At 46.3% G+C, this 14,800-nt stretch overlaps 1 protein-coding gene across 1 annotated transcript in view; it reads right to left on the bottom strand.

Moving 5' to 3' along the window:
• Nucleotides 1-14,800, bottom strand: part of SUSD1 (sushi domain containing 1) — a 144,871-nt gene that overhangs the window by 120,316 nt on the left and 9,755 nt on the right. The window contains exons 2-3 of the mRNA XM_056117123.1: nucleotides 11,525-11,638; nucleotides 7,906-8,061 (exon numbers count right to left, since the gene is read on the bottom strand). Of these exons, the coding sequence (XP_055973098.1) occupies nucleotides 7,906-8,061; nucleotides 11,525-11,638 (270 nt within the window). The remainder of the gene's footprint in view (nucleotides 1-7,905; nucleotides 8,062-11,524; nucleotides 11,639-14,800) is intronic.

The raw sequence follows: 14,800 nt of genomic DNA on the forward strand, positions 1-14,800 counted from the left end.
AATGTTATGCCTCATGTCATAGGAACTAAGAAATGTTCAATAAATAGACTTCAAGGTCTAGAGCAATGGTACAGTGGGTAGGGCATTTGCCTTGCATGCGACTGACCCTGGTCCAATTCCCAGCATCCCACACGGTCCACCCCTCCCCTCCGAGCACTGCCGGAGGTGATTCCTGAGTGCAGAGCCAGGACTAACCTCTGAGCATCACTGGGTGTGATCCAAATGGGAAAACATAACTTCAATAAATAAATAGACTTTAATGTGACCTTGAAATTTATACCCCACCCCCCAAAATTAACTACATCACCAACTCTGACATTCAACAAACTGATACCAAAGAAGGGCACTAACAATTGATTATTAGGGGCCCAAGCGATAATAATACACAAGGTGGGGCATTTGCCTTGTACACGACTGACCTGAGTTTCATCCCTGGCATCCCATATAGTTCCCTGAGCATCACCAGGAGTAATTCCTGAGTTCAGAGCCAGTAGTAAGCCCTGAGCATCACCAGGTGCAACCCCAAAACTCAAATAAATAAATTGATTCTCTTAGCCACTAAATTTAGGGAAACTGGAAGGGAGGGGCAGAGGGAAGCAGAGGGAGCTGGGTAATATAGTAACCAAGATATATATGTGCATATATATACATTTCATCCATATATGTAGATATCAAGTTATATATTCCAATATAAAGTAAAGTAAGGTCCTCCCGTTGATCATCAATTTGCTCGAGCGGGCCCAGTAATGTCTCCATTGGAGACTTTGTTGTTACTGTGTCTGGCATATTGAATACGTCACGGGGAGCTTGCCAGGCTCTGCCGTGCGGGGGAGATACTCTCGGTAGCTTGCCGGGCTCTCCGAGAGGGGCGGAGGAATCGAACTCGGGTCGGCCATGTTGGCTGCGTGCAAGGCAAACGCCCTACCGCTGTGCTATCCCAATAGGTGATATTCCAATATATAACCAAGATACTCTTGACATAAAGATATATAAGCCTAACTCAGACTGAGAGGATATTGAATTAATGTTAAAGCGGAGGGAAGCGTCAAAAAATAGGATCTTCAGAAATAAAAAATGAAATATGAAGGCCCCCAATAAAACTTCAATAGAGCCTGGGGTGTAACTCAGTAGCAAAACACATGCTTCACATGTGAGAGGCCCTGGATTCTATCCCTGGCACTACACAAAGAAACAAACTTCCACCGAAGCACTGAATAAGGCATCGCTACCGAGAAATAAATATGAAAAATTCCAGCTTGAGAATTTCTCAAAAAAGCGCATAGAAAAAGCAAGTAGGTGAGCTAGAGTAGAATAAAAATAATATGAAGTCATATCCAAACCATCAGTACCCAGGGAGGAGGAACTGTGAAAGAGGAAGAAGCAAATATGTAAGAACGGGTTTACATAACCTACTAGGGTGACAGGCACGAACTCGAGAGCGGAGAGCCGGGGAAAGATCCTTTTGAATTTCATGGAATAAGAGAATTTAAACAATTCCCGAGAAAAAGGAACTGTGATTTACAAGGAAAAGGATCCACCGCGACCCAGGGTTCTCATGAAGAACAGCAGCAGGCAGCAATAGAGTCATGTCTGCAGAGGTCTACGGGGAAGGCAGCAAACTATCACGTTGGGTTTAGGCGGGAATGACCTTTAAAGCATGAGTGATCTCAGGAATTATACCACTGACATTTCTTTCCCGAGAAGAAGATTTGAAGAAAAGACTCAAGCCAGCAAAATACATCTGAATAAAGAATGTCAAGACAGGGGAAGAAAGACATCATAGAATACAGCAGAGTGTGACGAGAGAACCGGACTGGCAAAGCTTAGGGTTATATATTTCAACAACTACTGAAAAAATAATCACGGGGCCCCAGGAGAGAGTGTGGATGTCAGAGGCACATGCCTTGCATGCTCAAGGCCCTTAGTTAGATCCCCAGCACTGCATGGTCACCTTCTAGCATCACCTGTGACCGCCAGTATCACTGGACCAAAGCACTAAGCTGTGGGCTACCAGGAGTGGTCCCAAGGTCACCCCCTCAGCACTGCTCAAGAGCCCCCTTTTGATCCTCCCACCTCCCTGCCACCACACCAAAAGTTAAGGGGGAAAAAAAATCATAGAATTTGTGCTGGAATGATAGCACAGCGGGTAGGGCGTTTGCCTTGCATGTGGCCGACCTAGGGACCCGGATTGGATTCCTCTGCCCCTCTCAGAGAGTCCAGCACGAGAGTATCATGCCTGCACGGCAGAGACTGGCAAGCTGCCCGTGACATATTCGATATGCCAAAAACAGTAACAACAGGTCTCACAATGGAGACGTGACTGGTGCCCGCTCGAGCAAATCGATGAACAACAGGACAGTGCTACAGTGCTAGAGAATTTGTGTAATTGGTGCCAGAGTGATACCAATTGGTACAGTGATTAAGGTGTCGGCCTTGCATGCAGCCAACCTGGGTTTAGTCCCCGGCACCCCATATGGTCCCCCATCGCACCGCCAGGAGTAATTCCTGAATGCAGAGCCAGAAATAACCCCTGAGCATTCCCCAGTGTAGCCCAAAAACAAATAAACAAACAAAAGATTTGGAAGTAATTATTAAGAAATGTCTGTCATGATTGCCACTCAATGCCTCTTTTGCAAACCACAACACCCAAAAGGAGAGAGAGAACAAAAGGGAATGCCCTGCCACAGAGGCAGGGTGGGATGGGGGAGATGGGGGGGTGGGAGGGATACTGGGATCCGTGGTGGGAAATGGGCACTGTTGGAGGGATGGGTATTTGATCATTGTATAATTAAAACCCAAGCACAAAAATTTGTAAGTCTACAACTGTACCTCATGGTGTTTCACTAATAAAAATTTTTTAAAAAATTGTTAGTTTAAAAAAGAAAGTAAAGTAAAATGAGTCTCAATTCAGTACAAACTTGAGAGACGCTTTCAACACTGCAGATCGTAAGCTGCATTCCTAATTTAAACTACCCATTTAGTTTCTCAGTTCCCATCAGGGAACTGTAAAATGTGTGTATATCCCTCTGACACAAATAATTTTCTAACCTGTTCCACTTGCTCCAGGCTTCTTGAAAGAGAATGTGAGCCAAAGAATCTTTCTGTAGGTGTCTACAGATATGCAGTACAAAAATGTGGCTGAACTGCAGTGGTAGAGAAAAGATTTAGAGTCTAGATTTTGATCAGTCCCCGTAGGGGCCACCATTAGTCATTTGGTTTTGTGTCCAATCATTTGACCACCCAATGACAATAACTGTCAAAATGATGGTTAGTAAAAATAATCTGCATTCCATATTCTACATGCCAGGCTCTATTCTATGGGCTTTGGAATTTATAAGTATATAAATGCACCTTATCATACTGTCATTGTTATTTTCATCTCATTCAATACTCACAATAAGCCTGGGAGGGAAATGCCATTATCATCCCCATTTTACAGATAAAGCAACTGAAGCAGAGTGGATAAGGAGCTGAACCGTAGTCAGGCAGGTGAGGAGCAGAAAGGCAGGATTAGAAACTGCCTTCAGAGACCATGTCCCTAACCATCCTGCCACACTGTCTCTCCCATTACAATCTCATTGTAATAGCATCCAAGTAACAATTCTCCATCTCGTGGCAGCGTGTCCAAGGTACTTCCTTAACAAGGCAGGTGTATCTATTGTGATGCACCATCTTATGATGGTAGAATTTTAATGTTTGATCCTCTGCTGTTTCTGAATGCTTACAAGCCTAATCCAGCCTGGAACCTTAGCCAGATAAACAAGCTAAACTTATCAGAAAAACTTCTCATAATGATACATTTCCTGGGGCCTCCAAGGCTACGCAGTGTTTGCTGGTGACAGGAAAATGATGCAAGCAACCTTACTAACATAGTCAACAAATTCAGGGGAAAGACTGTTCCATTCCACACACAGAATGATTTCACTTTCGCCGCAGTCACACGGGCGTAGAAAAACTACACAGGACACTCAGGACCTAGGTGTCAGGCCTTGGTGTTCTATCAATAGCATATTGTTCTATTTAGTCAAACAGACCCAGGTTTAAGAATTGATCCTGGGAGCCGGGGAGAGAGCTCGAAGAGCTGATGCACATGCTTCGCCAGAGCCGAGCTTCTGGCAAACCTAGACCACTGCATGGTCTCCTGAGCTCTGATAGGAGGGGACCCCCAGCACTGAGCCTTGAGTAGCCCCTGAGTGCTGCTGGATTCGGCACACATGTGCACACACGTGTGCCCCCCCCCCCCCCCACACACACACACATGCCCCTGATCTGTTACGTACAGACTGTTCCTTAACTGTCTGGAACCACTTTTGTAAAATGGAGCTGATAACAGCAGTTGTGGGGATGGCCAGCGGACCAGAGGGCCCCAGGATGTGCTGGCTGGTACATAAATGGGCCTCACCTCTCTCCTGGATCAGGACTCCCTGGGGAACACTCCAGTCCTTCATAACCCACATCTGAGTCCGAGTGTGACCATTCCTAATGCCTGTGCATATGCCCGCACGTTTCCCTGTGTACGTGGACACACGCACACACATACTCTCCCTCACACACACTCACAGGTGTCTTGGTTAACGCCATGCCTGCAGCAAAACTTTGTTGGTGCTCAGTGGCCACCAAGGCTACCCCTGAGGGGTGGGAGGGTGGGAGGTATGTGGTGCTGGGAATCAAATTCAGGTCCCTGCCCATGCTAAACATGTGTATACAGACCAGCTATTCTCTGGTCCTACAAACCTTCTTCGTTGGGGTGAGGGGAGGGAGAAGGAAGAGGGATTGTTTGTTTGGGGGCCACACCCAAGTGGTGCTCAGGGACCAGCCCTGCCTCAGGGCTTGAAGAGTTCCTCTCAGCAGTGCCTGGGGCACCATGCAGTACCAACAATCAAATCCAGAGCTCTGGCATGCAAAGCATGTGCTCCAGCCCTCTGAACTGTCTCTCCAAACCTGCTTCTTATGAGCAGGGCGGGGGGTGGTGGGGGGGCAGGGGGGGGTGGAGGGGGAAAGTACTAGCTCATTCTTCTGTCTCCTTCTGGGACTAACAATCAAAGATCATCACAATCAGAACCAAACGATTCCTTCATCCCTGCTCTACTGCAGTGATCTGTCCTCAGGTAACAAGTTTATCCTTTTTTGACACATAACTTTTGCTCGCCAATAGCTGAAGAAATACGGGGTTATTTTCAGAGTCAGGCTCACCATGTTTTAGCCGTGAGCTATGATGACCTGAACTCAATGGTCTGAATATTTCCTTCATGATCTTGTCAATATTGTTTGTTTCGGTAAACTTTCTTTACAGGTGGTTCAAAGAGAAACCCCAGCCCAGCTCCTGTCTTTCAATTATCAATCATAGATCATTTTAGATCTATCTCCTAAGACTTTTGTTAGTAATATAAAAAGTAACTGTATACATATTCTTTTTATTATTTTTTTCTGGTTTGGGGATCATACCCAGCAGTGTTCAGGGCTTACTCCTGACTCTGTGCTCAGGGATCACTTCTGGCAGTCTCAGAGGATCCTATGGGATGCCGGGGTTTGATTATACTATCTCTCCAGACCCAGAGCACAGGTTTTGGATATGAGATGCCTGGGTTCGATCCCTGGCACCTCTTGGTCACCCAGGCACCACCACAAAAGCAACCACAGAGCACAGAGCCAGGAATAGTTACAGAACATTGCCAAGTATGCCCCCAAGCAAACAATAAAAATTAAAATTAAATAAAGTTAAATGAACTGGTATTGATTGTTACACAATTTAGCAAATATCCCCCCAAGCCACAGAATTATACACTTTTTGAAGTCAATTTTATGGTTGTGAATTATATCTCAATGTTTTCTATAACTGGGAAGGTCACTAAATAATTACAAAAAGTAGAATAAATAGGAGGCGAACCTAGACTCATATCTTATTTCAAGAAGACTGGTTTTTATTAGAATGACATCTGTTTGGTCTTTAAATAAAACGCTTTTTTCCTTCTGCTATCTTTAAAAGTCAAATGCACCCTGATACACACAGTTGTAAACTCTTTATCCTGGCACATTCCCATGGCTGAGAAGACACAACCAACTCCACCAGGCCCTCCAGAAAGTCACTCTGAGCCCCCCCTCCCTGCACCCATTGATTCCAGTAAGTGCCCTTCACTTAACTCTGACCAGAGATCTTAATTTGAAATTCTGCTATTCCTCCCATTGCACAGCCTTGGTGCACAGAAAGAACATGAAAAGCAAGATGAATGAACAGAATTCCAATTCATCATCAAAGACTTTTTCAAAAATTGGTCTTTTGGGGAGAGACAAACAAAGATAGTACAGGGTTTAAGATGTTTGCCTTGCATGCAGTCAACTCTAAGTTGGTCCTCAGCACCAGAGAGGGTCCCCTGAGCACCGCTGATCTCCCTTAAACACAGTGAAGGATATTCCCCATGCATGCAAGATGGGACCCAAAACTACCCCTGCACTCCCACCACCATCCCCCAAAAATGATTACTTCTTATTAATGCACTCGCTCAATTCTGCCAGGAGTGACTTCTATAACTGCAAAGCAAGGAATTCACTAGCCAATACAACTGGCTAGCACAAAACATTTTCTCTGAGGAATCCATCATTCATGCCAAAAATAAATTAAACATAACCTTTGAGGGTTTTTTGTTTTTGTTTTTGTTTTTTGTTTTTTACCTTGGTACAGTCAAGAGGGAGAATGAATGAGAGCCCTTCGGACAAGGCGTATGGACCTCTCCCTTTCCCACCCCCAGACCTTTAAATATCACACTTTTTTTTTTAATCTGTGGTTGTTTTGTTTTGTTTGGAAGGATACCTAGTCTTAGTCCTGGCTTACACACAGGACTTACTCAGGCTCTGCACTTAGAGATTACTCCTGGCAAGGCTCGGGAGACCTTAGGGGATGCTGGGGATCAAACCCAGGTTACATCAGTGCAAGCACAGCACCCTACCCACTGTCCTATCATGCTGGCCCCTAAATATCACAATACTTTTAAGATAATCTTAGAACAGTAATGAAGAGTAGCACTGCACTGTCCTCCCATTGTTCATTGATTTGCTCGAGCAGGCCCAGTAATGTCTCCATTGTGAGACTTGTTGTTACTTGTTTGGCATATCGGATACATCATGGATAGCTTGCCAGGCTTTACTGTGCAGGCAAGATACTTTCAATAGCTTGCCAGGCTCTCCGAGAGGGGCAGAGGAATCGAACCCAGGTCGGCCATGCTGGCCGCATGCAAGACAAACGCCCTACCGCTGTGCTATTGCTCCAGCCCAGTGAAGAGTAAAGTCCAGAAAAGGCTTTCAATTCTAATGGTTTTGCATCAACTTCATCTCTCTGTTCACATACCCTAATACACCTAGTTATGCCCCTACTGTGGCTTACAAACTCAGCACAAATTCCTTAATACTGTGCTGCCTCAGAAGGCAGTTAGAACAGAGTGGGGATCACGAAGTCAATGATGGTTGGAGGAATTGTTCGGGATGGGAGATGTGTGCTGAAAGTAGATAAAGGACCAAACGTGATGGCCTCACAGAATCTATATTGTAAACGATAATGCCCAAAATTAGAGAGAGAGTGGGGAAAACTGTATGCCACAGAGGCAGGGGGAGGGTTGAAAAGGGGGGGGTGTATACTGGGGACATTGGTGGTGGAGAATGTGCACTGGGGGAGGGATGGGTGTTCGATCATTGTATGACTGAAACTCAAACATGAACGTTTTGTAACTGTATCTCACGATAATTCAATTAAAAAAAATACTGATCCTGCCTCTGTTCAAAATTCTCTCCTGATACTCTTAAAGGAGAGTCCCTCTGTTAAACCACACTCAGGGTGGCCCTGCCACCTCCCTTGTCTGCTCCCCAGAGGGGCCTGCACCACCCCCTTGCTGCCCTCATCCTGTCCTCCTTTACCTGCGCAGAAGGTGCCGTCGTTGGGGATGAAGGTTGTGTTGTTATTTGTGGCTCGGTAGCCCTCTAGGCAGATGCAATAAAAGCCTCCGAGCGTGTTGTGGCAAGACGTGTGGTTCCCACAGACCACGGTGGCTCCAAGCTGACACTCATTTTTATCTGTGGATACATGGAGGAAAATTCACGGCTCGTGGTATCAAGGCAAAGCATGTCTGACAACCCACAGTGCTCTCCCAGCCAATCACGGGAACATCGAGACCCAGGAACCACAGGGTAATAGGAGAGCAGGCCTGTCACGCAAAAGAACGTGAGTCCCTTCGAGCCACGCAGCACCAGGATGTGGAAGCACAAGAGAAACCCAGAGTCTCCACCCAACCATCCCTCTTATTTGAAGACGGAGAGAAGGGGATTTTCTGAGCTCAGATAGGGAGGGGGTTCGCTGGTGATAGGTGTGGAGTTGGAACTGCATGCATGAGAAACCATTATTAATAGCATTGTAAACCACAGAATCTCGATTTAAAATTTTTCAGAAAAAAGCAAATAAAATGTGGTAGTGGGGTGGGGTATGGGTGGGAGTGGAGAGTTGGGGGGGGGGGGATAAAGATCTTGTCATTGGCCTCCAGAAACCAACTCAGTCGGATCTCGCTTTTCCAGCTTGGCCCTCACTCCCTTGCCTTTTTCTTTCTTTCTTTTTTTTTTTAAGAAAGCCGAAGCAAATGATTTGTACATCCAGTGATTAAGTGGAAAATTGGTTACTTCTGAGTTACCAGGAAACACAATGGAATTAGTGCTTAAGCCGCATCCGGGAGCAGGGCTAATACTGGGGCAGAAACAGCTCCGGCTAACGATCCATGTGACCCAGGCGAGTCACCAGGGGAGGAGGCGCTGCACGGGGCTGCTGAAGGGCCCACAAAAGCCTGCCCTGTGTATGTGTAATGAAATAATTTGACGGAGAGGTAAAATGAAAGCAAATCTCCCTCCCACCCCCGTCCTCCGACTCAGGGGTCAACGAGCTTTCTCCGTCAAGGACCAGCCATCTGGTCTCTGTGGCAACCGCTCACCCGCCTGTCGGCAGGGGAGAACAGCCAGACAACACATAAAAGAACAGTGCTGTGTTCTCACAAAACTCTTCAGAGAAACAGGCTGTGGCCAATCTGCCTGCCGGCCTGCGTTTACCAACTCTGCGCTAGCCTCTAGCTGGCACCTTTCCAGGGAGCTCGGGGACCTTCTCTTCTCCATCCTCTGAGGGAGCATCTAGACTCCTAGTTTCTGCTGGTGGTGAGAGGGTTTTGCGGGGGAGGGGGCTTGAGTCCTCCATGTCCGACCAGGCTTTCTCTGTTTCTGATTAGTGTCCTATCAAACCCTTGATTCCCTCCGAGCAGTTCAATCTCCCTTCACAAGGGCACTCACTTCCTGCCAGCTCAGATGTATCCCTCACTGCTCCTCCGCCCTCCAAAAATAAAGAATATGGTTATATCCCACCCCCCCTTACCTTGCTCTTTTTACTTCTAATTTTTTTTTTTAATTTAAGCCTGGAACAGAATTTATCTCTGCTGAAATTTGCATGAGAGCTTAGGGAAACACAGGGGTCTTCATGCCAAAGCCAGGCTATGAGTTGCGTCTAATGGGGTTTGGGACCCAAGTCGAGTTGCCCCCAGTGGGACACAGCTGTCCTCTCCTGATGTTTTGGAGGCATGTTCCCACAGTAGACCAAATCAGAAGGGGCCCTTGGGTTTGAAAGGAATTCCAGAACTCGTGCAGTTCCCTGGCCCTTAAAGCATGCTGCAGTGTATCTACAGAACATAAACACAACCTCACCTGCACCACAGGTACCATCCCAGAGGCTGAAAACTGGGGGAGACAGTGTCCAGTGTTAGCAAACAGCCCCTTCTGCATGAACAAAGCCCCTTTCCCCACCTCAGGTGAAGAGTCTGGTGCCCAGAGGTCAAAGCAAGCCCTTCTGAGAAGATTTCATTGGGAGGGAGCACAAAAGTCTTGCTTGGACACCCCAGCTCCAAGTTCAACTCCAAGTCCCTGCTGGCAGGTAGGGGGGAAGAAACACCCTCAGGACCCTCTGACTGAAGGTCAGAATCCGAGAGAGAAAAAGAGGCGGCAGAGACCGCAGGAATGGGCCTGAGGAAGCCTGCACCTGTTGGATATGTCTCTGGGGGGAAAGGGGTTTTCTCCTGACAGTGCTCGGGGGGCTCTGGGGCTACTCCCACCAATATTCAGCCTGGCCGTGTGGAATAGGTGTTCAGGCCCAGACACGTGGCATTGCTTGTGCTAGCGGGCCTTGGGGGTCACCAGAATCACACCCAGTGGTAGCTGAGGGCCTTCAGGGCTGTGCCCAGGAGTGTTCAGGAGGCCATACAGTACCAGGCATCAAACCCAGGGCCTCATGCCTGCCAAATATGCACTCCAGCCCTTTGAGCTGTCTTCCTGGCCCTGGAACATGACTTCATGCTTTAATTTTGTTGTTTTCAGTTTGTGTGTGTATGTGTTGTGTGGGGAGGGTGTACATCTGGCAGCACTAGGGTGCTACGCTCAGCACTATAGTCAAGGTCATTTCCAGAGGTGCTCAGGACACGAGGCAGTACCAGAGATTGAACCCTGGCCTCCAGCAAGCAAAGTGTATGCTCAGCCCATTGAATGACTTATTTTGGCCCTATGGTATGACTTATTTTTTAAAATTCAGAACTGAATTCTTATTTTTCTTTAGAAATATAAAACTAGTGGAGTTCATGTCCGATTCAATCAGCCTAATCAATGGCTGAGTAAATATCAATACTCCTACATTAAAAAAAGAAAGAAAGAAAAAACTATCACAAGGTTGTAGACTCTGTTGATCCACAACTACGAGGCAAAGCAACCCGTCTTTTTACTGTACTGAACAGGACTGCCAGACTATCAAACCTTCACTGCTAAATTGGCTGTAAGATCTTTCTCTGAATTGGGCTTAGACCTGGAAATCTGTGACCAAAGAGACAGAACAGCAGGTAAAGCACTTGTTAGCAGGTTAACAGCCTGGTTTCCATCCCAAAGGTCCCCCTGAGCACCACCAGGAGTCATTCCTGAGAGCAGAGCCAGGAGTAACCCAAGCTCCCAGTGTGGCCCAAAAACCAAAAGAAAAAGAAAAACCTGGAGGATTGGCATCAATTATTGGACTCAAAGCAAGAGCATTTCACCAGTCCCATAGGAAACTATGTTTAGTGGAACTAATTTAAGTAGTTTCATAATAAACAAACAAAGAAATGATGCAATATTCACACAAGTCAAGTTAAACTCAAGACTTCAAACAGATGTTTAAATGATTTATTTTTGTTTTAACAATAAAGTCACTATTACTGGGAAACATTTTAAATTTGCGTTAGGACAGGGAACTTGTAAAGATTCAAGTTCAATGACCTCTGATGTAAGGGATCATTCTTGGGAACCCTAGAGAATGGATATACCCAAACATTGAAACAAAGGCTTACTAACAAGTCACAAAATATCTTCTGATAAAAATACCTCAACAAAATTACAATGTTTTCCCTCCCAAGGACATCAGCTCTTCAACAGGAGAGAATCTGATTTCTTGACTCAACTTCTCAGCTCAGCTCAGAGTAAGTTCAGAACTTACCAATACACTGGGTTCTCCCATTGCCCACGAATCCATAGTTGCAAATACACATCTTCTTCCCCTCTTCTTGCTTGCAGGTAGCATGCTCATGGCAAGTGGCACAGACATCCAAACCTGAATCATAAATTGTGTATTTCAGGTAAAGAACAATTCAATTGCCTCCTCTTGAGACAACACACTTGGACACAATGGAGGCGGGGGTAGGGGGTGCATCTGGGTACCAAGATTTGGGTTCATCTTTGAAAGCCTGAAACCACCCTAAAATATGACAACTCACTGCCCATAGGAAAAGTACAAATTACCCAGCCTAGCATCCAGTACTCTCAATGGTGCAAGCTAATACCTCTAGCCCTTTCCCCCCAAACCACCCGCAGTGCTATCCTCTAGACAAGGTATTACCTCTCTTTCCCAAATATGCAACCATGTCAAGCCTCACACCATCCTTATGAGAGTCCCTTCAGCCACAATTCAGCCACAATGCCAATCCCTCTATCAGGGTAGCACTTGTTTCTTTTAAAAGGCCCAGGTGAAACGTAAGATTCTTCCTGAGGTCTTCTGCATCCCTCCTTGTTTTGAGGGGGTGGGAGAGGGTTGGGGGAAGAGGGAGAGAGGGCAGCCACACCTGGTACTGCTCAGGGCTTAATTCTGTCTCCACTCATGGATCAGACCTGGCAGGGCTCGGGGGCCCATATATGGGATGCCAGGGACCAGATGGGGAACTCAGGTGGGCCATGTGCAAGGCATGCACCTTATCCAGGCTTACTTATCTCTTTGCCTTCCCCCATCCCTTCATCCTTTTTTTTGGGGGGGGGGGGGGCCCTCTGGGGGCAAACTGCACAATTTATGTTACTCCTAGCTCTGCACTAGAAATTACTCCTGGCAAGGCTCAGAGGACCATATGGGATGCCAGGGATTGAATTTAGGTCGACCACCTGCAAACAAGCACCCTACCCTCTGTACTCTCTCTCCAGTTTCCAGGTCTAAGCCCAATCAGAGAAAGATTTTGCAGCATGCAAGGCAAGCACCCTACCCACTGTACTATAACTTTGGCCCCTTTATTCTTTTCTTTGTTTTTGCTTTTTGGGTCACACCCGGCGATGCACAGGAATTACTCCTGGTTCATGCACTCAGGAATTACTCCTGGCGGTGCTCAGGGTACCATATGGCTTGCTGGGAATCGAACCTAGGTCGGCTGCGTGCAAGGCAAACGCCCTACCTGCTGTGCTAGTGCTCCAGCCCCTGTCTCTCTCCATTCTTAAGGGAACTTCAATTGATAGTCCTCTGTGCTCCTCTAACACCTGCATCTCAATCAAATCAGGTTTCTCATTACATTCTATTCCTGCTGACTTCCCAACAGCGGATTATGAACAAGCCCCCCAAACATGTGGATTGTGTCATTTGCTCAAGTGTCCCCATGGCACAGTACAAACAGTGCTTGTATGATGATGAAGGGACCAGATAAAGGAACCTGCCATCCTAATTGCAATAAGTCAAGAGCAAGAAGTAGAGGGAAGGCTAACTCATCCAAGACCCAGCCCACTTTCCTTTAGGGAAGAGAGCGAAAGTGTTTAAAATGTCAGTGAGACAGCTGCCAGGTCCCGATTACTTAGATAAACAGCAAAATTGTTTAGGGTTAAAACTCCTAAAACATCCAATCTACCAGATGGTGATATCTGGCCTAAGATCAAACAAGAATTTCTACCCGAGGGTATATGGGATATTGGGTTTCACTCTTGGTGTCTGTAATTTCAGGAGGAGCCCGGTAAGGAGAACCTTTCCAGCGTGGAATTTCATCTGCGTCTTGGCCCCATTACCTCTCAAGTAATAAAGACCTGGCCCTCGGGCCACTCCAGGCACGAAACCAACAGAGACAGGGAGATTTCCAAATACTCTCGGCCATAGTTGCTTTAATTTTTTATTTAAAGAAAAGATAACACAGAAATAAAACAAGCCACAATTTATTGCTAAGTAAAACCAAATTGCAGACGACAAAAAAATGCAAGCAATTTTGAAAATGTAGAAACTATATTGGTCATGTACATAAGACTACCATGCAATAATGTAATAAAGCTACAAAATAAAACAATGGACTAGTATCCACCAAAGAAAATCTACTTGGAAACTAAATAACTCAAGAGATAAAATGAACAGCAAGGGGTCAGAGAGATAATATGGTGGATGAGGCACCTGCCTTGCATGTGCTTGCTGACCCAGCTCCCAGTATGGTCCCCCAAACTCCACCAAGAGTGATCCCTAAGCTCAGAGCCAGGAGTAAGCCCTGAGCACTGCTGGGTGTGGCCCCCAAACCAAAACAAAACAAAACACAAAAAAGAAAAGTATTGTTAGATACAAAATATAAAAACTTACCTACTCCAGAAAATTTGAGTTTTACAATGCTTTTCATATTTAAAAAAAGGGAAAGATCGGAACTAGAGGTTAGTCCAGTGGGTAGGGTGCTTGTCTTGCACATGGTCAACCCAGGTTTGATCCCCAGCACCTTTTATGGTCCCCTGATTACTCCTACCATGAGTGATCCCTGAGAGAGCCAGGAGTAAGCAGTGCAGGGGCAGGAGAGATAGTCCAGAGGGGAGGGCACTTGCCTTTCACATGGCTGGGCCAGTGTAGATCCCCAACATCCCATATAGTGCCCCAAGCTTCACTAGAAGTTTTCCCTGAGCACAGAGCAGAACCAAGTGCTGAGCACTGCCAGGTGAAGCCAAAAAATAAAAACAAAACAAAATGGGAGTTCGGAAAGAAGCAAGCAAAAGGATGGGGAGAAAAGAATTGTAACTCAATCAGCATGAATATACACCAATCTTTTGAGAATTCCAAAACCCTTGTTTTACATAGAAAAACTGTGATGAAAGAGTGTAAGTGATTCGCTGGGAAGATCACAAGAGCTCCCTAGACTCAGGATTCCAATTCTGACTGCGAGGAGTGGAAAGAGGACAGCAGGGAAGGCGTACTCTACTCGAGCTAAGCCCCACACTCAAGGGGTACCCTGAGCCCTGCTGGAGTATTCCCTGAGCACAGAACCAGGAGTGAGCCCCAAGCACCACTGGGTGTGGCCCCCAACCCAAAATGATAATAATTTTAGAGTGTAAAATAAAACAAGCTCTCGGGTGAACCACATTTTGCGGAACAGGGCTGCAATGGTTCCTGAAGTCCTTTCTCACTCACGTACTCGTGCTTATCCTTGGGGAGTCTGTGTTCATGGCCTATTAAGAACAATTCCGCAGGGAGCCGGAGCCATAGTACAGCAGGTAGTAGGGTATT

This window comes from Sorex fumeus, unplaced genomic scaffold (assembly GCF_029834395.1).
Source record: "Sorex fumeus unplaced genomic scaffold, SorFum_2.1 ptg000034l, whole genome shotgun sequence".
In the NCBI taxonomy this organism is placed as follows: domain Eukaryota; kingdom Metazoa; phylum Chordata; class Mammalia; order Eulipotyphla; family Soricidae; genus Sorex; species Sorex fumeus.